We start from the raw sequence: 22543 nt of genomic DNA on the forward strand, positions 1-22543 counted from the left end.
CCCGAAATGACAACCCACAGTAAAAGGAGGAAACGGTCTCGAGCAGAAGCTCAGGAAGCTTCCACCAGCCGGCCGGCACCGGCTCTGCAGAGCCCGAGGCTGCACGCGCGCCACGGCGACTGCATGTTAATAAGTAATTAGCAGTGAGGGCGTGCTGAGGAGGCCGGAACGTCCCAGGCAACATCAGGACAGGGTACAGATGAGCTCAGTGCAGCCTGGCGTCAAGCAGCAGACAGGCCCGGGGTGAGCTCAGAGCAGCCACGCTCGGCACGCTGAGGAAGGAACGATAGAGAGGCCTGGGCACGGAGACCGGGTGTCGGGTGGGCGCTCCAAGGCTTCCCTGCTCCTTTCCCGGGTGGAGCCCGGGGCCTACGTTCATCCACGAGGAATCAGCAACTCGACCCCAAAGGCAGGGCAGGGGGTGAGGCTGGTACTCCAGGCAGCCAGAATGTACGCCTCCCGCCCGTTGCCAAGGCCCCCAGTACCCACTCCACGTGCCCGCCCCCAGGAGCCGTGCGGGGGACGCACAGATGCAGACCGGCCCCCGTACGTCTCAGATCCTCCTCCAGCAGCTGAGGCCAGCCCAAATGCAGACACAGTTTACAGATGGAAAAACTGTGTCCCCTAGAGGCGAGGTAACCTGTGGGTGTCACATTCTGTCCCAAGCCCCAGAAGTCACACGGCTGGTCCACTCTCACATGGCTTCCAGAAGCATCTGCAGTCCCAAGAAGTCTGGAGGGCAGTGGGGTGGGGGGGTGGTGTGTGCTTGCAGGAGGGGCCAGGGCAAGACAAGGGGTCATGGCAGTAATAGCTGGGGGCATCTGGCAGAGCAGACTGGTTCCTCTCACGTGCCAGCCCCCGTGGGCTGTGGGTGCTCGGATGCTGTGCAGGCAGACTCAGGGGAGGACGCTGGGATGGACAGGTGATGTCTGCCCCGGGCTCTGGCGGGGGGAACAGCACGTTCCAGGCGCTCCCACGCCCGGAGGACAGACAAGGGGGAGGGCAGGCTGCTGACAAAAGAGGGTCCAGGCAGAGAGGAAGGAGGGAACAGGGCACCTCTGCCACGCGGACAGCGGCCAAGGCGGCCGGGCTGGGGCAGTGGATGACCTTGGGTCCAGCCGGTGCAGCGGCGCTGACCAGCGGGCAGGTGGAGGGGCTGCGATGCTGGGGGAAGGGCCCGTTCCTCCCACATCCAGGACACGGCGACCAGCCTGCCCAGCCTCGGGGCCCTTCAGGAAGCCGGTGAGGCCACAGCGCCAGCCAGCCGCCGCCCTCCCCAAACCCCGATCCCGGGGAAGTGGGTTCCTCGGCTGTCACAGACCGGTGCTTTCAAACCACACTCCTAATCTCTTCAGATCACCGTATAAGCAAAGTGTCAGGCAAGAGCAAAGAGGGAAAACGTAAAAGTGGACTCGCTCGACTCAGCAGGACCCTGCCTTCTGCCTCCACCTGGTCCCCGGGGAAGATGGCTTAAAATCCACCGTGTGAGGGAATTCACTGCCTGCGTCCTTTAAAGAGCTGAGAGTTAGGTCCCCTCCGCCCCATCCTGACTGAGGCCTCTTTGTGGCCTCTACCCAGATAGCTCTCCCGGCCTCCTCGCTGCCTCCCAGCCTCCACACCCCCCTCCCGGCCTCCTCTCTGCCTCCCAGCCTCCACACCCCCCTCCCAGCCTCCTCACTGCCCCCCAGCCTCCACACCCCCCTCCCGGCCTCCTCTCTGCCTCCCAGCCTCCACACCCCCCTCCCAGCCTCCTCACTGCCCCCCAGCCTCCATATCACCCTCCCGGCCTCCTCGCTGCCCCCCGGCCTCCACATCACCCTCCCAGCCTCCACACCCCCTCCCAGCCTCCTCGTTGCCTCCCCTCCATGCTGTCTTCCTGGCTTCCCCCTGAACAACCCCCGAGCTCCACCAGACACAAGCAGAGGCATGTTCCCTCTGGGCCTCGGCTCCCTTCCTCACCCCGTGAGGCCCCTGAAGTCAGCAGGAGCTCCTGGATGCAGAGATCCCGGCGCACACTGCGCGGGGTCCACGCATGTGGTGACCCCACCGGCAGGAGGAGGGGCGGGCGGGCTCCCTGCGAGGCCGGCCCCTGGAGGCACCGCTGGGCCCCCCACCTCGTGTGCTAATTCAAGGAGGGGCCCGTCGTCCGCCCCCGGCCTTGCTGACAGCCAGGTTCAACCGCATCGGAAGTTTCCGAGCCTAGCAAAATACTTCAATGAATAATAAATAGAAGAATTGAACCCATTTGTTAGAGGGTGTGCTCTGCTCTTTAACTCAAACGAGAGACACCGCCTTACAGACCTTCTTCTCAAAACAGGGGGCGGAGGGGCGGCTAAAGTGAGCCGAGCTGACCCGGCAAGGCTGCAGCACCCTGGGCTGGGGGCAGGCGGGGACGCTGTGCCAGACCAAGCTGGAATCGGCGCCCCGAGACGGGCAGCACCCCAGGGAAGACCTCCGCGGGGCCACCTGGGCCAGCCTGGGTCCCCTGACCAGGTGCCTGGCCGGGCCTTTGGGGAGGTGTCCCGCCGTCACTCTGGCCCCACCAACAGCTCGCTGGCTCCTCCGATAAGACCCACTGAGTCTCGCAAAGATGGGCCAGTGCCCCACATGCCAGGTGGGGCTCTCGGCACCCAGAGACATCAGTAAACAAAGCACAAAAGTCTGTACAGCCAGGAAGCTCGTGATCCAGCCGGGGGCTGTGGCCGCAGCCCCAGTAAGGAAGGAAACAGCCGGAAGGTGGGCATCACGGGGCAGAGGAGGCACCCCCGCCGTTTTAAATAGCAGCGATTCAAGCGCAGGCCCTGAGGCTGCAGGGAGAGCCTTGCGGGCCGAGGGTCAGACTGCGGGAAAGCCAGCGACGAGAGTGAGTGTGCCGGGCAGGAAGGTGGGAGGGTCCCGGGAAGGGCGACCAGGCCCGCCCTGAGCCGGGGACTGACTGCCCGCGGCCTCCTGCAGGCTGGGGTCCACCCCCGGCTCCCAGGCCACTCAGGAGAAGCCCCCGCCCCCCTCCCTGCTCCTGTCCACCCAGAGGACAGACTCGCCTCCTGGAAGGCGTTCTCACTTCCACCCCCGGCTTCACAGTGCAAGTGAACACGTGGCCGGCGGTGGCTGTTCACAAAGGACTATAACGAAAACGAAAAGCAAACTCTGCTCAGTGACCACCGGGCTCCAGCCCACACGGCGAGCTGCCTGCAACAGAGCCCACGGGATCCAATCACAGGGAGAGCTGGCAAGATTGTCCCCATTTTCCAGATGAGGAAATTAAGTCCCGGAAAGTCGCCAGCCCAGGTCACCAGCTGGGGCTGGACGGACCCAGCGGCAAGGCCAGGACCGGGCACTGTGTTGGTGAAGCCGCAACTTCACCACCCGCCTTGGGAGGCCGGCCAGGGGAGTGAGGGCAGAGAGGCTGTGGAACCAACAAACTCCCAGGCCAGGGACACGGTCGGCCATGCGGCCCAGAGGGGTCCACTGACCCTCGGAGCCACCGCCTCCTGGTCTGTAAAGGGGGTCACTAAGTGCCAGCGTCAGGGGGCTGGGTGGGAAGGTGATGGAAGCCCAGCTCACAGCGAGGAGACGAGGCAGGCATTCTGCGGCCACAGCCATCTGAGGCTCCAGGGTCAAAACATCAGAGGGAAGCTGCAGAAACCCTACAACCTCGCCAGGACCCTCCATCCAAACCGCCAGCCCGCTTCCACACCGAGGAGTCTTGCGAAGACGCAGCCCACGTGGCCTTCCCACGTGCCCTCCCTTCCCGGGCCCCGCGCACCAGCCAGACACCCGGGACAGGACACGGGGGGACACCCGAGAAGGACGCATATGCCATCGGGGCAGGAGCAGGGCCCGGGCTCGGCGGCAGGCCGGCTCCCAGCTCAGGCCCTCAGCTCACGCTCACCTCTTAGCTCAAAGGTCCCCCAAATCATACCCCATACAGGACGGGTATGAGGAGAAACCTAACATCTCTAATGTGACCCCTGGGGAAATACCAGGGATGGAGCCAAAAAAAAAATAAGATTCAGAACCAGCTTTCTGGATCCCTCTGCTCCTGCTGAGCTTGCTGGGTGGGTGACCAAGAAAAGGACCAGACCGCTAATAAAAACGGCAGGACCTGGATGTTCGCTTCCTGGCTGAGTCCACGACACGGCCACGCCCTGGGCCATCCTGTCCCCACTCTACTCTGCAGAAAGGAAACCTCAGAGTCCAAGTTACCTGGAGTCCGATCCACAGGATCCACAGGAAGATCCGCAGGAAGTCTGATCTAACCCACAGGAAGCACCCCCTGGGCCCCGCCTGCCCCGTCGATCGCCATGCTCCAAATGAGTGCGGGCTGCCTGCACCCAGGGCTCCCGGAGGCCTCGAGGGTCTCTGGGTCCACCTGCCTGCTGTCCCACTGAGGAATCTGCCAAGGGTCCTCCCGGCTGGGGAGCAGGGAGAGCTCCACCAGCCTGGGGTCAGGGAAAATACTTTCTAGAACATCATACACCCCAAAGCATCAGCTCCTCTCCGCACCCGCCCAAAAGGGAAGGTGGGAAGGGGAAGCCCAGGGCCCCGCTGGTTCTGGAAACAGGAAGAATGCCCGCGAATCAGCCAGACTCCACAAAGTGGTTTGCTGGGGAGGGCTGATCACCCCCTACCACAGGGGCTTCAGCTGCAGCCAAGTCCTGAGTGACCCACCCCACACTCAAGTCCAGAAGACAGGCCCCAGGGTGGTCACAGCTGCACAGCAGGCCAGCACCAGGCAGCTCCAGGGGAGAGCTTAGAGCCTTCACCTTCCCACTCTTCCTTCTACCATGAACTGCACAGCAACTAATGTGGGGGACCCTCAGAGGGCAAAGGTCATGCAAGTCTTTCCATCTTACCTTGAGCTTAGTAAGCATTTAATAAATTCTTGCGGGCGAGGGAGGGGACATATGTATACCCATGGCTGATTCATGTTGAGGTTTGACAGAAAACAACAAAATTCTGTAAAGCAATTATCCTTCAATTAAAAAATTAATTAATTTTTAAAAAATTCTTTGGGGCTTATTGAATGTAATAGAGGAGTGGAGGAACCAAGGAATGAATGCCTTTTCCCTTCCCCACCTGGAGTAGGAAATGGCAACCCACTCTCCAGTATTCTTGCCTGGAAAACTCCATGGACAGAAGAGCCTGGTGGGCTACAGTCCATGGGGCTGCAGAGAGCCAGACATGACTGAGCATGCACACTCCCTTCTCAAGGAATGACTCCCAACAATGCCGGGAGACTTGGGACGCTGGGAGGCAGCTGCTTAGGAAAAGAACGATACCCAGAACCCAGACAGAACCTGAACGCTTTACAAACCTCCTGAATAATGGCAAAAAAAAAAAAAATCTGGAAAATTCTAAACCAGCCTGAGACAGCCATACCATAAGGATCCTTTCCATTCCTGAATCCTAGGGTGTAAGCAGAGGATGACCAGGCAAACTGAGAAAGGAACAGTGTCCTCAAATTTCTGCCCGCCCACTATGGGAGACCACAACTGACCCCAAGCCCTGTCCCCTTGTCTGGGGATCGACTTAAGGGTCACTCTCCACAGGGGCTCCAGGCAGGTCCGGCCGGCAGGGACCAGGCCAGCAGCGAGGGCCAGGGAGGGCAGAGTCTCCATCACACCGTAGTGGTCTGACACCTCCGAGCACCACAGGCCCACCTGGACCGAGCAGGTGACCCCACGGGGCAGAGCTCCCGGAGGGCAAAAGGCGAATCGGCCGTGTGGCCCTCGGTGAGTGCCTGCTATCTCTGTGCGCAGAGCCACCTGCCCAGTGTCACCGGATGTCCCCCCCAGGCCGGCCTGGGAAGTCACACCTGAGTGAGCAGCCTGGCTGTGCTTCGTCCCGCAGGCTGGAGCCCGGCTCTGCCGCCCGTCCACAGCTGCCCTGCCCAGCTGCCCAGGGTGGCTTCAGTCCCCGTGTCTGTGACCCGGAGCCGGGCAGGCGGCGGTGCAGAGCCAGGGCCTGGCTCGTGTGTGCTTTCCAGGGGGTCCCGTCCCCAGACATCAGCGGGACGAGCCCAGCAAAGCAGGCGCTGGTCAGTGGCCCCCACATGGAGAGAAACGTGTCTCGGCGCCCCAGCCTTGGCTGGCCCCACATCCCACTCATCTCGGGGTGCCGACCACAGCTTCATTGCGCTCAGAAAACAAAGCAGGGAGGGAGGTGGGCAGGACACGGACGTGCAGCCAGACAGACACGAGGGCAGCAGGAGGGCCAGGCTGGGCTCTGGAGGGCGGCGTGAATAAAAGGACGCAGGAGACCTGAGACAGGAGGCCGCCAGCCACCCGTGCTGGTCTAGTTTCCCATCCACTGAACCTGGGGGGCGGGCGGGGCCAGGCGGCAGCATCGTGTTTAACGAGCACCCGTTGCGGCCGGATCGCTGTTTAATGAGCACCCGTTGCAGCCGGGCACGGGGCAGGCTCCCTGACCCCCGGTCCTCGGCCAGCCGAGGCAGGTCAGCATCGCTGTGCCATCTGCCAAGGTCAGCCGCCAGTAAGTGCAACCAGATTTTGAAGCAGATCCATCCGACTCGACATGAAAAGCAGGGGCAGATTCAGGGCAGCTCTGTCCTCCCTGGAGCCTCCCTACAGGAGGCGAGGCTGAACCAAGGCCCCTCGGCGCCCCCAGTCTATCCGCAGCTTCACGCCCTGACTCAGAGCCCAAACCCACTGCCCACTTGCAGCTTCCCAGAGCGGCCAGCCCCCTTTGTGGGCAGCAAGCACATCCCCCCAGGGCTCAAACTGCCTGCGGGAACCGCTGACAACCACGAGGGGCACCCCCTTTCCAAGTGCTTGGCCGCAGATGGCAGACCACGTGACGAGAATTTAATCCAAATTTACGTCCACCTTTACATCACGTCACATAGGCCAGGCACTCTGCATTCACTGCTGGCCGAGGAATGGGTTTGGCCAGGTTTATCCTGTTTCTCTATGCAATTATTTTAAACACCAGTTGTGTGTGTGAGTGTTTATAAAAAGTGTATGTGTGTGTGCGCGTGTGTGTGCATGTGTGTGTGTTCTGAAGGCCTCCCCCAAAGTGCAGAGCCACTGGTTTCCCGCTGCCCAGGGCACCGCTGGTCACAAGAAGTAAAAACGGGAAAGAGGCTCTAATCCCCCTGAAAGCAAGTCTGTGGAGACTGAGACGCTCACTGATGGGAAAGAGCCCGGCACAGGCTCCCGCCAAGCAGAGGGAAGCCTGGAAGCCTCAGAGGCCTAGGCGAATGCCTCGCAGCCAGAGGGACGTGGGAGAGTCACTCAAGAGAGGGGAGAGGCCTCTAACTGCTGCTGCAGACACGGAGCTGGCCCCGAGCCTCACGTCTACGGACTTTCAGAACCGAGGAAGAGGGCCGTCAGGCCCAGGTGGCTTATGGGAAAGTCCGAGCTATCGATGCTAATCTGACACGTTGCGGCACCTCAGATGAGCTCCTCTTGGAACTGACTTCTCAGCATTTGCAAATACAAAATTCCCCTTGCGCTTCATAAATCACGTGTTCACAGAACACTTCCTCAAACACCAGGTCCCTGATAATGGTCCTCAGATGAAGCAGGCAATAAACATCCTCTGATAACTTCCCGTAGGCAGGTGAAAGCTCGTCCCTGGGTAGTCCGGGAAGTGCCCGTTTCACAAAGCCAGCCCTGACGGCGGAGGGAAGGGCCCCCCAAGAGCAGGTGGGGACCCGGGGACAGCTGCACCACGGAGCCAGGTCTGACTCAAGCCTCGGCTCAATCCATCAACAAGGTCTCACGTCCTGACTCCATCTTTTGAAAGGAGGCACCCGGGAACTGTTGGCTTCCGGATGGAACGTGACGCCCTGCATGGACACTGTGGACCCAGGCTCACCAGGAAGCCACGGTGCGCTGCACGCCCGCCCGGCCTTGGCCCTGCCAGGACTCTGCACGACAGTCGCCGGGGACACTTGCTGAGAAAGCAGGGAGGCTGCCCGATCTCTGCCACGGACCCAGGGCATCAGCTCCAGGGACGAGGAGTTCACATAATCATCTGTCCCCGCCCGACGCTGCTCAGAGCCAGAGAGCCCCACTTGTCTCAGGCATAACGCGACAGCTCCCTTCTCAGCACACCGCAGTAAGCGCCGTACCTGCCCATCTGGGCCCGGCCCACGAAGCTGGTGCCTGCTCGCCCAGAAAGGGTGGGAGATTCAGGGCAGGAAGCAAACGCCCAGGGTCGCTCAACTGGAAAAGCCAGGGCAGGGCTGGACCCCGGGTCTGGACTCATCCAGGCCAGCTTTCCTTCCCTCCATCCTCCTGGGGTCATGATGCCCTGACTTCACTCTGAACAACCTGAGAAGGCGGGAGGAGCCGTCCCGCAGCCCCAGCTCCCGAAGCGCCTCCTCCGGTTGTAACACAGCCCGGCCTGCCCCTGCCCACGGAGTTCTGCCCGGGCGGACGGGGCCAGCCCGGAAAGAGGCCACTCACCTTCCCGAAGTCTCGGACATCGAAGAGGTCGAAGGGGTCAAACAGATCGCTGTTCCTGAGTCCAAACTTGTCATGGCAGACTTTCAGGAAGGTGCGGATGTTCTTCAAACAGAGGAACTAGAGGAGAGAAGGGAGCGTCATTCAAGCTGCACGGTCTGCAGGGCAGTAACATCAACAGCAGCAAACCCTGCCTCCCGGCGCCGCCCGGCTCAGAGCAGACGCCGTGTGCCCCGTAACCCTGTCTGTGGAGCCACACGTCCCAACTCAAGACAACCAGAGTTGGAACAAAACAGACTGGAGTTGAGTCAGCAGGCACGGAGCACGCACACACACTTGTGCACACTGCCTTCCCCGGCACAGACACATCCCCGTTACTCTACGCGTGACAAAGGCCACGAAAGCCACGCAGAGCCCTGGAGCGGCGCAGGGCACACACGGAAGGTGGGGGAGCACGAAGGCCGGCATCAAACTCCAGAGCAGCACCCAGGAACCCAGCATCTGCGTGCCCAGCCCACGCGGGCAACACAGCCAGGGCAGCAGGTGGTGGGTGGGCAGCTGAACAGGGTCACTGGCTTCCAGTCCCCGTGGAGAAGGAGCCGGGAAAGATGGGGGCAGCAGACGAGGCGGCCTGGAACGCAGACCTCAGAGTCACAGGGCCCTGGGTTCGGGTCCTGTCCAGTACCTGCAGCTGGACCAAGGCTCCTGAGGCCTGATGCCCCAGCAGGACACGCCTGGCGGAGTTAATGGCCTGCCCCCGTGGCACAGAGCGGGCGTTAGGTATGTAGAGCCACCAGCCCCCCACCAGTCCACCTCGGCGTGGTGCCCACAAGGTCAGGACCACGGTGCACACAGCTGAACACCAAGCCAGGGTTTCAGACCCATCATCCCCATCATAACCCCTCTAAGGGACGGAGCTCAGCTGGTAAAGAATCAGCCTGCAATGCGGGAGCCCTGGGTTCGATCCCTGGGTTGAGAAGATCCCCTGGAGAATGCCCACCCACTCCAGTGTTCTGGCCTGGAGAATTCCATGGACTGCATGTAGTCCATGGGGTTGAAAACAGTCATACACGACTGAGCGACTTTCACTTTCAAGGGCCCAACAGCTCAGCTTCAAGAGACCTGCAGAGATGCTGGGACTGCTCACCAGAAACTTGAACAAATGGACAGAGGAAGGCCAGGCCAGAATAAGTGGCTACGGCAGGCACAGCATCAACCAAGCTGCACGCAGGACTCCCAGGGGACACGTGGAGCCCAGCAGATGTGGATCTTCCTGCCCACCCGCCCCCAGCGGGCATCACCCCGGCCCCAGAGCAGCCTCCACGCGGCGCCCCTCCTCCCTCTGCTGGGCTGGTCACTGGTCAGAGACAACACCGGCTTAGTGCGCGTGGCCTGTTAATTATTCCCTGCCTGTGGGGGGAACCGGGTGTGTGGGTCTGCGTGTGTACACGCATCTATGTGCTTATCTGTGTGTGTCGGTGTCTGTGTGTGTGTGTGATTCTGTGTGTTTGTGTGTGTGTCTCTGCGTGTATCTGTGTGTTTCTGTGTGTATATCTCTATGTGTTTGTCCATGTGTTTATGTGTATTTCAGTATGTATCTGTGTGTGTGTATCTGTGTTCGTATGTGTCTCTCTGCGTGTATCTGTGTGTGTATCTGTGGGTGTGTGTATCTGGGCGTGTATCTGTGTGCATCAGTGTCTGTCTGTGTGTGTGTATCTGTGTGTTTGTGTGTCTCTGCGTGTATCTGGGCGTGTATCTGTGTATTTCTGTGTGTGTATCTGTGGGTGTGTGTATCTGGGTGTGTATCTGTGTGTGTGTATCTGTGTATCTGTGTGTTTCTGTGTGTATATCTCTATGTGTTTGTCCGTGTGTTTATGTGTGTGTCTCTGCGTGTACCTGTGTGTGTGTATCTGTGTATCTGTGTGTTTCTGTGTGTATATCTCTATGTATTTGTCCATGTGTTTATGTGTGTGTCTCTGCGTGTACCTGTGTGTGTATCTGTGTATCTGTGTGTTTCTGTGTGTATATCTCTATGTGTTTGTCTGTGTGTTTATGTGTGTGTCTCTGCGTGTACCTGTGTGTGTATCTGTGGGTGTGTGTATCTGGGTGTGTACCTGTGTGTGTATCTGTGTATCTGTGTGTTTCTGTGTGTATATCTCTATGTGCTTATCCGTGTGAACCCGTGTATTCAGTATGTATCTGCGTGTGTGTGTCTGGGCATGTATCTGTGTGCATCAGTGTGTATCTCTGCAGCTCTGTGTGTGCACTTTTTCTGAACACATGAGAGCACACTGCAGACGCCCTGAGTGTGCCTCCTGAGAACGAGGACGCCCCCCCGCAGTCACAACACCAATGTCAAGATCAGGACATTAACACAGGCCCCACATGACCTCATCTCTAGACAGCACTCAGCATTTCTTTACCAGATAAAGGACAACCAAGACATCCTGGTAGAAACCAGTCCTGGCCCAGAGTTCAATCCTGGATCACAGGTGACTTTAGTCAAGTCCCTTTTGTCTCCATGAACCTGGAAAAGCATCCTCCAATAGAACTTTCTGGAAGGGTGGAAACGCCCTGTGAGCCCGGTCCAGTGGAGCGGCATCAGGCACGCATGCCTGCTGAGCTCTGGAGATGTGGCCAGTCCAACCAAACAAGCGCACTTGTAATTTCACTTTATTCTAATGAATTTAAATTTACTTGCAAAACTGGCTACAGCTACTGGTTTGAACACGTGGCCCCGGAACAGCCCCGTCTTTGTCTTCCCTCACCTGACCTTTCTGAAGAACACAGACACGGAAGGACAGGCCCTGCAGGGGGTCACTCACATGCGGGCCCAGGACCAGAGTCCACAGACACAGGAGGCGGCTGGGGGCTGGGCTGGGGCGGGCACTGAGTGTTCAGTGGGGACAGAGCTTCAGTCTGGGAAGAAGAACAAGTCCCGGAAATGCTGGCGGTGACGATCACACAGCACCGTGAATGCACTCGATGCCACTGAACTGTACGCTGAACAACGGTTAAAATGGCAATTTTAAGGTTTGTGTATTTTACTACGATAAAAAAAAAAAATGTAATTCACAAAACAGAGTCACAGAGAAACCAACACAGGGAGGAGGCTGTGTGACGGCGGAGGCAGCGGCTGAGCAGGCGCTCTGGGAGCCGAGGAAGCCCCAGGAGCTGGGGGAGGCCTGGGACCGAGGCTCACACCCCGACCCCGAGAGAGCCCGTCCCGCCATCAGATCGCAGACACCCAGGACCCTGCCTTCAGCTGCTTCACCCCCATCCCACCCCTGAGAGCAGCCTGCAGACCCAGGGGCGCATCTGAGCCCGAGCCACCCACCCCCCGGGCCCCCCTAAACCCCCTACCCACACCCCCTGCCCTGGCCTGCAGCATCAGACCCCGTGCTCCCCCCTGCCCTGCAGGATGTCTGCAGCTTCCAGCCTGGCTCCAGGCTTTTCTGCACACCACTCGTCTCTAATTTCCACTAAGCCCTTATTTTAATTCCTCCTCAGCCTCCCATTTTTAGAGTTAATTACACAGCTCCCAACCACAATCGCAGCCGGCAAGGCCAGGCTTCCTTTCGGGTCTCGGAAGGGGGCAGGCGCGTCGTGGGCACAGCATCTGCCTGGCCTGCCCACCCCTGCCCTCCACCGTGGGCACGCGGGCCCCTGGCCTTCCAGAACCACTCTCAGTGGCTCCTGGTCCAGCCTGGGCTGGCCTGGGACTCGACCATCAGGGAAAGACGGGTGCGGAGAAAGCACCCAGGCAGCATCCTCCTGGGGGTGCCCCCGCGCCTGGCAGCACACTGCACCCCCGCCCTCCCTCCAGCAATCAGCCCCACTGCACAGGTAGGGACACTGAGGCCTAGACGGCGGAGGACTTCAGCTCCCGGTCAGAAGGCACCCAAGCCGAGATCTGAGCCCACGTCCACTTCAAGAGCAGTGAAGGCCCTTCGAGACAACAGGGGTGACCGCCAGCCTCCCAGAGTCCCGGGTCTGTCTGGGAGCTCACCAGCAGCCTCCCCTGCACCCCTGTAAGGGGCCGGGTTTGAATAAGCAATAACACCACTGCCTCCCTCACTGTACAATCAGGGAAACTAAGGCCCAGGGGCTCCCCTACCCTGCCACCCCGGGTCCCCAGAGGGCACGTGGCTGGAGCCTGGCCAGGCAGGGCCTCTGGTCTGTCCCCCCGCCAGGAACGGCTTCCAGCTCTGGGAGAGAGACAGCCGAGGGCGAGGGCTGGGGGCCAGGGGCCAGACTGCAGCCGGGAGCTGCCCCTCCTCGTCCTGTGGCCCGAGGCCTGACGGCTGGGCGGCCCCCGGGGCTTCAGGCACAAGCGGCATTCTCTGTCCTCCGCCTGTGGGGAATCGACAAAGGGTGGCCACACAAGGCTCTGTCCCTGGAAAACTGGCCCCGTGACAAGTGGCCCAGAAGGGAGGCTGCACCGCTGTACCTGTGTGGGGCACCCTGGGGGGTGTGGGCGCCCCCAGCCCCAGGGAGGGCCCCCAGCCGTCCCTTGCTGAGCCGGGCCAGCCCGCCGAGAGACCAGCCGCCTGTGTCCTGGACGCCTCGCCCTCTAATCCCGGGCCCTGGTTGGCCTCCTTGGAGCTAATCGGGCTGAAATCAGGTTAGTGTGAGCTCACCGGCTCCACGGCCAGGCGCCCACCGCCCCAGGCGCAGCCGGCCGGGGCAGCCCAGGCCTGCTGCTCACTGTCAGCTGTCACTTAGCCGTCCTGTGGCCCAGTGCGGGGGTACTGGGCGAGAGGGCCGGGGCCGCATCTGAGCCCGCAGGCCCCCGCGCACCCTTGGGAGGGGACAGGGAGGCTTCCTGGCCCAGCTCGAGCAGTTCCACTGGGGCCCACACACCGACCAGGGACAGCCCCACTCCAAGAAGGAGATGTGGAGGCCCTGCCCCACAGGTGGACAGCCCTCAGGCCGCTGGGGCCCCTCTGGTCACCCAAGTCCTCCCCTGGGGGGCTTGCTGTCCCCCAGGCAGGGCTGGGATGGGAGCCCCAGACCGCAGGTCCACCCCGCAGCACACTCACATGTGCAAGGCGCTTACACCTCAGCATCAAGGGGCAGGTGCAAAGGAGGACCCGAGGCGCGGGGCAACAGGGGGCATGGGAACCACCCACAGGGCTCAGGAGGTGGGTAACCGCGGCCCCACTCCAAGGACAAAGCCCTTGACTGCCTGTGACGCAAGCCCTCGTTGCCCAGACGGACAAAGTGAGGCTCAACCACGGGTGGGCATCCAAGCTCCTGCCCAACAGGGTACAAAAGGCATGATGACTGCAGGCCCTGCCCAAGGCCGAGCCCAGGGCCAAGGTGCCCGGCCTAGCTGGCTGCCCTGCCCTGGGAGCCCCCAGGGAGCCGTGCTGGGCCTGGTTGGCTGCCCTGCCCCCGGGAGCCCCCGGGGAGCTGTGCTGGGCCGTGAGGGAGGCGCCTCGCCCCGGGCACTGGGACGCGACTCACTGCTCCGAGCAGACCTGGCACCCCCTGCCCCCAACCGCGTGCGCTTGTTAAATCGACTGCTACAGTCTAGGGTCCGGGGGCCCCGGGCACCTCACATTGGCTCCTGAGACTCTCCAAAGCTCCCATGTAGCAAGGGTTTCCATGGTGCCAGCTCCGGGCTCAGGGCTAGGCTGCTCACAGCCTCACAGTCATTAGCGTGAGTCCTAATTTACCGGTGAAGAGACAGAGGTCGCGAGAGGCCGCCTAGTTTGTGCAAGGTCACTCGCGAGGACGGGACACAGCTGGGAACAGGTCGGGGCCATGGTAACCTCAAGGCCAGACTGCTGGACCTGTAAGCAACCTTCACAGTTTATAGGTTTCTGAGCAGGGAGACAACAAGTTATTTCTTTTTATTTATTTATTTAATTGGAAGATAATTATTTTACAATACTCTGATGGTGTTTGCCACACACCAACATGGATCAGCCACAGGTGTACATGTGTCCCCCCATCCTGAAAATAATACTTGCAGGACAATTGAGTCTGGCGGGGATGCTGGGGAGACGCAGACGGCAGGAACCCACCTTCGGGCTTGACAGGCGGGATCCACACACAGAAACCGTGACTCGGGAGGGGCCACCTGCCCCAGGAGGCCCCGGAGTCCCTGAGCCCGGAGCGTCGCTGGGCCCCCACGCCCTGCGAGGAGGGAGCCAGGCCCCCACGGCCCCTCCAGGGCCAGTGATCTGCACACAGGGAACAATCCCTCCTGGTCAGCCACACAGAGCTGCCGAGTGGCCACACCCCGAGTGGCCCTGGCCTTCACCGGCACCCCCGCCGGCTCCCGTTAGCAGCCTCACTCCGAGCCGATGCCTGCCCGGGGGAAGCAGACGGCAGGCCGGCCAAGGCCTCCGGGAGACGATGCCACTGAGGCTGCGTGCTCATGGCCAAACCCCCAGGACGACGGGGAGGTGAAGGCCACTTCCCCTCGCTGCCCGCTGGATGCCAGAGCCGGAGACACACCCAGCGCGCCAGCTCTGGCGAGAACAGACACTCTGCATGCTGGGCCGCACCTTTCGGTGCGGCGGGGCCTCCACATCTGAAGCTCACGCTCCTGGCCGGCACATGGCCCCGAGTCCCATGACCTACCCAACAAGTAGCCCTGGAGCCGCACTTCACGAGGACAGGTCACTTTCCCCTCACTGCCCCCTGGGGCCAGGCCGCTGGGCCTGCCAACCAGACCCCCCTACGGGCCGCTGACGACGAGGTCTTTGATCAATAAAATATGGGAAAATGAATTAATTTCCTGTTTTATTTATGCCACGCTCATTCCAAAAACTATTTTAAATTACTTCATTACTATTTAAGAGGTGCAGCTCACTGGCATGACTCTTTCAAATTTGGGGCCCTTGGGGTAAATCACCAGGGGGCCTGCAGGTGACAAGCCGGCCAGATGCTCTGTGGGGGCGGGGGCTGAGACCCTCCCCTCACCCTCGGTCCCAAACACTCTGGGCAAGAACCCCAGGCTGGGGCTCAGATCTAGTGGGTGGGTGGATGGATGGCTGGCTGGCTGGCTGGCTGGCTGGCTGGATGGATGTTTGTCTGCCGGCCATTGACTGACAGCTCGGAAAAGGCCTAGCTTTCCCCCAGGCAGCTAGGACTCCGTGATGGCTTTAGAGGGTCTGAAAAAGCGAAAAGTGAAAGTGTTAGTCACTCAGTTGTGTCCGACTCTTTCCAACCCCATGGACTGTAGCCCTCGAGGCTCCTCTGTCCATGAAATTCTCCAGGCAAGAATACTGGAGTGGGTCACCATGCCCTCCTCCAAGGGCTCTTCCCGACCCAGGGATCAAACGCAGGTCTCCTGCACTGCAGGCGGATTCTTTATGGTCTGAGCCACCAGGGAAGCCCGGGGCCCCCACAGATGGCTCCAGCTGCGTGGGTGGCAACCCTGCCTTCCAGAAGCATCTCTCCCAAAACACACAGGCAGGTGGAACGTGGGGTTGGCTGTGAGCACTGACCCCTGCAGCCTCCAGTACCGTCCTCAGGCCTCTGGGTTCCAGCTGAGTCGAGTCCATAGCTTGCTATGCCCAACAACACCTCGAGCAGGGAGGGACCACGTCACCCATCCGACAGATGGGGAACCAGGCTCAGGAGGTCAGGATCCAGGATTGGAACCAGTCTGTACAATCCTACAGCCCCGGCTTCCCAAGCCGTCAGGGGCCGAGCTGCACTGATCTCCGTGGGCAGTGCCTCTCTGCCTGATCCCTGCTCTCTGGGAGGAAGGGGCTCCCCAGTGCAGCCGCGCCTCCTCTCCCCCCGGGACTCCATCTTCCCACCACGACCACCGAGACGTGATTCCAAACACACCTGGCCTCCTCGGCACTGAAAGAGGGGGTCTCTCTAAGGCAGACCTCAAGTCTGGCCTCAGCAAGCTTCCTGAACCCCAGACTCCAGCCCCTTGTCCCACAAGGACACCCTGACTGGTTTCCAGGGCCCTCTGGCCACTTCTGGGAGAACTGGGCGTGGGCCTCAGCCTCTCCCTCAGCCACTCCCCGCTGCTACGGCCCAGAAGGCAGAGCTGGGCACGCAGGTCCCTCTGGGGCTCCGGGCCCTTCTGTGCTCAGCCGCTCGCTCACTCCACGCAGTCAGCCTTCCACTGCGGGCCACAGGGGTGTGGGGCCACCCGCTCACCACACCCTAGACAGTCGGCATCGTGAAACGGGGAGGGGGTTTCCCAGTGGGAATGCAGAGGTGCTCGGCTGAGCCATGGGAAGCAGGTTCTGAAAGGCTGGAGGTCAGGCTCCAGCAGGAGGGGCTGTGCCAAGCTGGGGGCAGCTGCGAAGTGACCCCCCGACCTCATCCCGATCCCAGAGTTCTTCCCCATCAACAGAGGAGGGGAGACTCACCAAGAAAAACAGCCCTGGGAAAGTGATGGTTCAGAAGGCTGAGCAGAGTGCGGCGGGGTAGCGGGGGAGCTCATCCTTAACTCTGCCCACGGTCAGCGGACTCTTAATAGACACCCACTGCACTCCCGCCCTGGCCCGAGCTCAGGGATCACAGACCAGAGAGCAGCAGGAACTCCTCTGAGCCCACGGCTGCCCAAGGAAGCCATCTATGATTTCCGCCCGATACCTGGCTGGAAATTGTTCCCAGCAGTCCTCAAAAGATCCGCCTCTCCAGCTAATGGCCTGTTTGAGCCGGAGGGATAAAAACTAGTCCACCTTATCAAGACTTCAAGGTCAGGGTCAAACCAAAGGTTTTTCTACAAAGCCGGCAGGAAATTGCTTTTCTCATGTTTCTCCACGACCATCTTCTTCGCTGAGCCCGCTTCTGCACGCCCAAGGGCTCAATCCCACCCTCCCACTGCGCAGGCGGGTGAGGCTCAGAGAGATTAGCCGGACGGCTGTCTGAGGCGGTGCCCCCCAGCCCAGCACCCGACGCCCCTCCTCTCCCTCCTGCGGCCCCACGCCAGACCCTCAGCGCTGGCCCACCAGCTCTGCAAAATCGCCCCTCGTCTCTGCTGCCTCATCTCCTCCGTCTTGTCTTCCTTCCTGAAAGTGGCCTCAGGGTCAGCATCAGAGCACCCCTCCCCACGCGCCTCCAAGCTCCTCTTCCCCAGCAGGACTCCAGAGGCAGGTCAGCTCTGCGGATACTAACGTACTTCTCTTCTTATAGAGAAGGAGGCTGAAGCTTGAGGAAGCTGTTTGCCAAGTACAGCACTTGAAATCCCATGGACAGAGGAGCCTGGTGGGCTGCAGTCCATGGGGTTGCAAAGAGTCGGGCACGACTGAGCGAGTAACACTTGAAAGGTGGTCTCCAGAAAACATGCCCACGCCCTGATCCCCAGAGCCTGAGAAGTGACCTTCTTTGACAAAGGGTCTTTACAGATGTAAGTAAGGCTCCTGAGACCATCCTGGACCAGGGGGGCCCTACATCCAACGACTTGTGTGCTTGTAAAAGGCAGAGAGAGGAGCGATCCAGGGAGCTGAGAGAGACCAAGGCGGGATGGAGCAGAGTCAGGACTGAGGCGGCCACAGCCGGTGACACCTGGGCCTCCGGGAGCTCAAGAGCCTCTGCAGTGAGGGGTTTGCCGGGGGCGGGGGTGGTAGCAAGGCCCCACCACTCCTTCCTTGACTTTAGACGACTGGCCTCCAGAACCGGGAGAGAAGGAACTGCTGCTGCTGAGGCCCCCGGTCTGCAGCCACGCTGAGCAGCCAGAGGCTCCAGGGGTGGCAGGCGCCCTTACGCCCCAAACCACCTGCCCCTGTGACCTCAACACCACGGGTGATGCCACTCCCGCAGGCCTTCAGCTGAGCTCTGTGGGATGGACAGACAGATGGACGGACGAGTGAAGCAGGCTTCGATGAGAAACAGAGGCAAAAATCCCGCTTTCTCCCATCTGTCCTCCCAGGTCCTGAACATTTATGCTCCTCACCGGTTCCCGGACAGCCCCACCTGGCTGGGAGTCCCTGGACTCTGGACCTGGCAGGCCCAGCCCGCTTTCAGGCGGAGAGATCTGGGTTCAAACCTCTAACCCCACCCCCACCACACTGTTCATAGGAACTCCCCTGACCCCATACAACCCCAGCTCTAGGCTGATCACGTCTCAGGCCCCCAGACGTGACCGTCCAATGGCTGCCTCCAAGTCTCTTTGGGAAGGTGGCCAGCTCGAGCACCCCAAAACAGGTCTGTGGTTCCCCACGCCCAGGGAAGAAGCCCGCTCTGTGAAAGCCACCTGCCTGCTCACCCAGGGGCTGGAGGCAGCATCCGAAGGCAGCGGAGACCCCCTCAAACCCCACCCGCTACCTGAGGGGTAAGTGGCCTCCACGTGTGGAAAACAGGACATCACGTGCAGCGCTTGGAGCGCATCCCCACGAGCACCAGGGACACACCCCCTCCTCAGAAGGGCCACAAACGCTGCGGGGACCGTCCCTTGGGACAGCACCCCACAAGCTCGGGGCCCTCGCTCGCGGTCAGCGCACGCCACGGTGAGAAGAGGAGATAAACGTCACGCCCAGCTATCGTCCCCTGGCTCCGGGAAGCAGCATGTCAGTCCGTCTGTTCACAGGCCACCTGCTGGGGGCCTGTGCCCACCCACACGGGCAAGCCCGCTGAGTTAGTTCTGCCGCCGTGCGGGGGTGGGGGGTCAGTGCAGGCCGGCCGGCACAGCCCGGGGCGCCGCCCTCCTGCTGCCCTGACGTCCACAGACGCTACAGGAAGTTCCCAGCGGCATTGCTCGTGAGAGGCTGGAAAGGGCCCCAGATGGCCAGGGCAGGAGCGGCACAGAGTGGGTGCTCAGCAACACCTGAGCCAATACACATGCAATTCCTGGGAAGGACACGCACCGAAGAAATGTGTCTGAAGCCCAGGCAGGTGGAGAATAAGACGTACACACATTTTTCCTGTTTCGAATGGGACTTTATTTTCATTACACTGCCCGCTGTGAGCCATAAACACTCGTCAGGAAAAGAAGGCACCTCCCCTTCCAGCTGCCCCAGCAGACCCCACAGGAGGCGAAACGGCCAGACCCGGAGTGCAGAGGCTGGACGCCTCCCAGGCTCCGTCTGCAAGGCAGAGGCGGCCTCCGGGACCCACGGGGAGAGATGCCGAGGCCCGGCTTCTCCAACCTGTGAGGAGCCCCCACACAACCCTTCACTCGGTCCAAAGTTCACCCCTCCTGCCCCCAAAGAAGCATGCGTCACACACAACCCAGGTGCTAGGGGCCGACGGGGAGCCATGCACCCCATGGAGAAGCCCAGGTAAGGCCCCAGCCCCCACACCTGGGCCAGATGCCCGCTTCTCTCCAGTCCTCGGGCCTCCCCAGCACAAGGGACGCCCTTCAAACAGCGCATCAGCACTGGTGTGAACGAGGCACCAGCTCACACCCCTCAGGGGCAAAACCATCACCAAACGGGAAATGACATGTTGGTGAGGACGCGGACAGCCTGGACCTTGGGCGCTGCTGGCGGGAAGGTGCCCGGCACTGGGACAGCAGAGCAGGCCGCAGACAAGAGAAAATAAAGTTACCACACGAGCCAGGGACCCTGCTCTGGGCGCACACCCAGACGAGCCGAAAGGAGGGTCTCTCAGAGCTACCTGCATGCCCGTGTTCACAGCCACGGTGTTCACAGCAGCCAGAAGTCATGGAGACCACCCACCCATCCACAGATAAATGGACGGGGACTTCCCCGGCGGTCCCGTGGTTAACACTTCCGCTTCCAAGGCAGGAGCCAAGGGTTCGATCCCTGGTCGGGGAGGTAAGATTCCATATGCCTCAGAGCCAAAAACCAAAACAAAAGCAGTACTGTAACAAATTCAACAGAGTTTAAAAATGCTCCCCATCTCTCTCTCTCTCTGGGGTATGTATATATATATATATAGGAAGAGAAAAAAAAAGATAAATCAATAAACACACAGTCTATCCTTACAACGGGATATTACGTCTGACACACAACACAGGCTGAACCTGGAGGGCGTCACGCCCAGGGAAGCAAGCCAGTCACCAAAGACCAATGCCGTAGGGTCCCGCGCGTACGGACGGGGTCCCTAGAGTCGTCCGGGTCACAAGGCGGGGTGGCGGCTGCAGTTCTGGAGGTGGGGGAGGGAACAGGAAGCTGATTAGGGGTCGAGTTTCAGTTTCAGAAGACGAAGAGAGCTTCGGGGTGGACGGTGTGAGCGCACTAAAAGATGGCGAAGATGGCAGATGCAGCTGTGTGTATCTTACCACGGCTGGAACAAAAACCTGCTTTGAAAACTTCAGAACCTGGATGATGTCCACGGTCTCCCCTTGGTGGGGCCCCCCACCAAGACCACAAGATTCCCCCTGGGCCACCCACCAGCCCCTCAGCATTTCCCAGCCCCCACCCGCCACGCCATGCCCTCCATCCCAAACTCCTGGCCTCATAGGAGGGTCTCTGGCTCTCCCGGGAGGAAAAGCAAAAGTAGCCTCAGTGATGGTGTCTCAGATGGTAAAGAATCTGCCCGCAACGCAGAAGACCCGGGTTTGATCCCTGGGTCGGGAGGAACCCCTGCAGAAGGAAACGGCAACCCATTCCAGTAATCTCGCCTGGAGAATCCCATGGACAGAGGAGCCTGGAGGGCTACAGACCATGGAGTCGCACAGAGTCAGACACGACTGACTAAGCATCCAGATGGACGGACACTGTGGGTCTGGGGGCCTCAAAGCAACAGAGACACAGGCCTGTGGAGGGCAGGGGTCCAGGCAGCTTTGTCTTTCTAAGGTGTTTCTGTTTTTCCAAGCAGTAGGCGTTACTTTCAAGACCCCTTATGAAGATTCCTCCACTTTGGATGAAGCCTGGAGCAGTGGATCCCATGAACGGACTGAACACACAGCCCGGGAACCGGCGCGGCAAGCTACTCAGGACAACACCTTCCGACAGCCAGAGAACCCGGATGTCAACTCAGAGACTGCACTTTCTGGAAATTCCAGCCACACCAGCGCCAGGCCTAGGGCACTGGAGTTGGGGTGGGGGGGGCTCCATTGTTTGCCAGGCGAGCAGCTGGGCTCTCTCCCCCGAACTGGGGTCAGGAATGTTCGCAGCTGCAGACTCACCCCCGCCCCTACCCGGGTGGGAGCCAAGCGGGGGAGGGAGGCGGCACCCGGGCCTGAGGACACAGCCCGTCCAGGGAGGCCCGGGCCGTTTGCAGGCAGAGAAGCTGACAGCCCGCCGGGTGCCACCTGCCCAGGATATGTGGGAGGACACGCGGCTCCCTCGCCCAGGTGCCCTGGGCCTGGAGTCCACTGGGGCTCAAGCTGCAGCCAGTCCCCCTGGCCTTTCCCTTCCCTGAAACCTTTGCCACTTGAGGTGCTCCCGGGCGGGAATAACCATCCCGACTTGGCCAGGTGGGGAAACTGAGGCCCAGACTGGTACTGAGGGGTCTGCCCCCTCGCCAGCTGCCAGCAGGTCCTGTGCAGTTTTAACAGATGTCTGGGGGCACCATTCTGGTCAATTTGGGGATTGAAATAAAGCAAAATCTTATAGGATCTCCAACTCTCAAGCCTAAAGCACCACTAACCACTCAGGGCCTTTTTCTGCCCAGCTCCTTGACTTCTGCTTTAAAAAAAAAAGCCTGCTGGGAATAACTGGCAACCCCGAGCCCTGACACCTGCTCGCTCGCAGCATGAGTGGCCAGCTCAGGTGCTGGGGGCTTGCAGTATCCCCCAGGCCGGCCACTCTTCCACGTCCCATGACTGTCCACCCCTCTCCCAGGGGCAGTCCGGGTGTTTCCAGAGTTTCACTATTATATCTGCAGGGCAGCGAATGGCTCCATTCCTCCAAAGAGATTCTCTCTTGGGACCAAAGGCTCTACCTCCAGTAGAGGTCCGAGGCGGGGAGGCCACCGTGCGGGACTGTCAGAGCCCACGGCCTCAGTCCAGACGGGCTCCACCAAGCGGAAATGGTGGCACCAAGGAGGACCTCAGAAAGCCCCGGGCATCCGTCACCCACCTTCAGTCATCCGTCACCCACCCATCCATCTGTCTGTGCATCCATCTATCCACCCATCCATCCATCTGTCTGTCCATCCAACCACCCATCCATCTGTCTGTCTATCCATCCACCTATCCACCCATCCAACCATCTGTCTGTCTGTCCATCCAACCACCCATCCATCCGTCCACCCACCCATCCACCCATCTGTCTGTC

At 60.6% G+C, this 22543-nt stretch overlaps 1 protein-coding gene across 2 annotated transcripts in view; it reads right to left on the reverse strand.

Annotated features, from left to right (window-relative positions):
• Positions 1-22543, reverse strand: part of VAV2 (vav guanine nucleotide exchange factor 2) — a 187869-nt gene that overhangs the window by 141641 nt on the left and 23685 nt on the right. For both annotated transcript variants that reach the window (XM_055541592.1, XM_055541591.1), the window contains exon 2: positions 8436-8552. In XM_055541592.1, coding sequence (XP_055397567.1) covers positions 8436-8552 — 117 coding nt within the window. The remainder of the gene's footprint in view (positions 1-8435; positions 8553-22543) is intronic.

This window comes from Bubalus kerabau, chromosome 11 (assembly GCF_029407905.1).
Source record: "Bubalus kerabau isolate K-KA32 ecotype Philippines breed swamp buffalo chromosome 11, PCC_UOA_SB_1v2, whole genome shotgun sequence".
Lineage (NCBI taxonomy): Eukaryota > Metazoa > Chordata > Mammalia > Artiodactyla > Bovidae > Bubalus > Bubalus kerabau.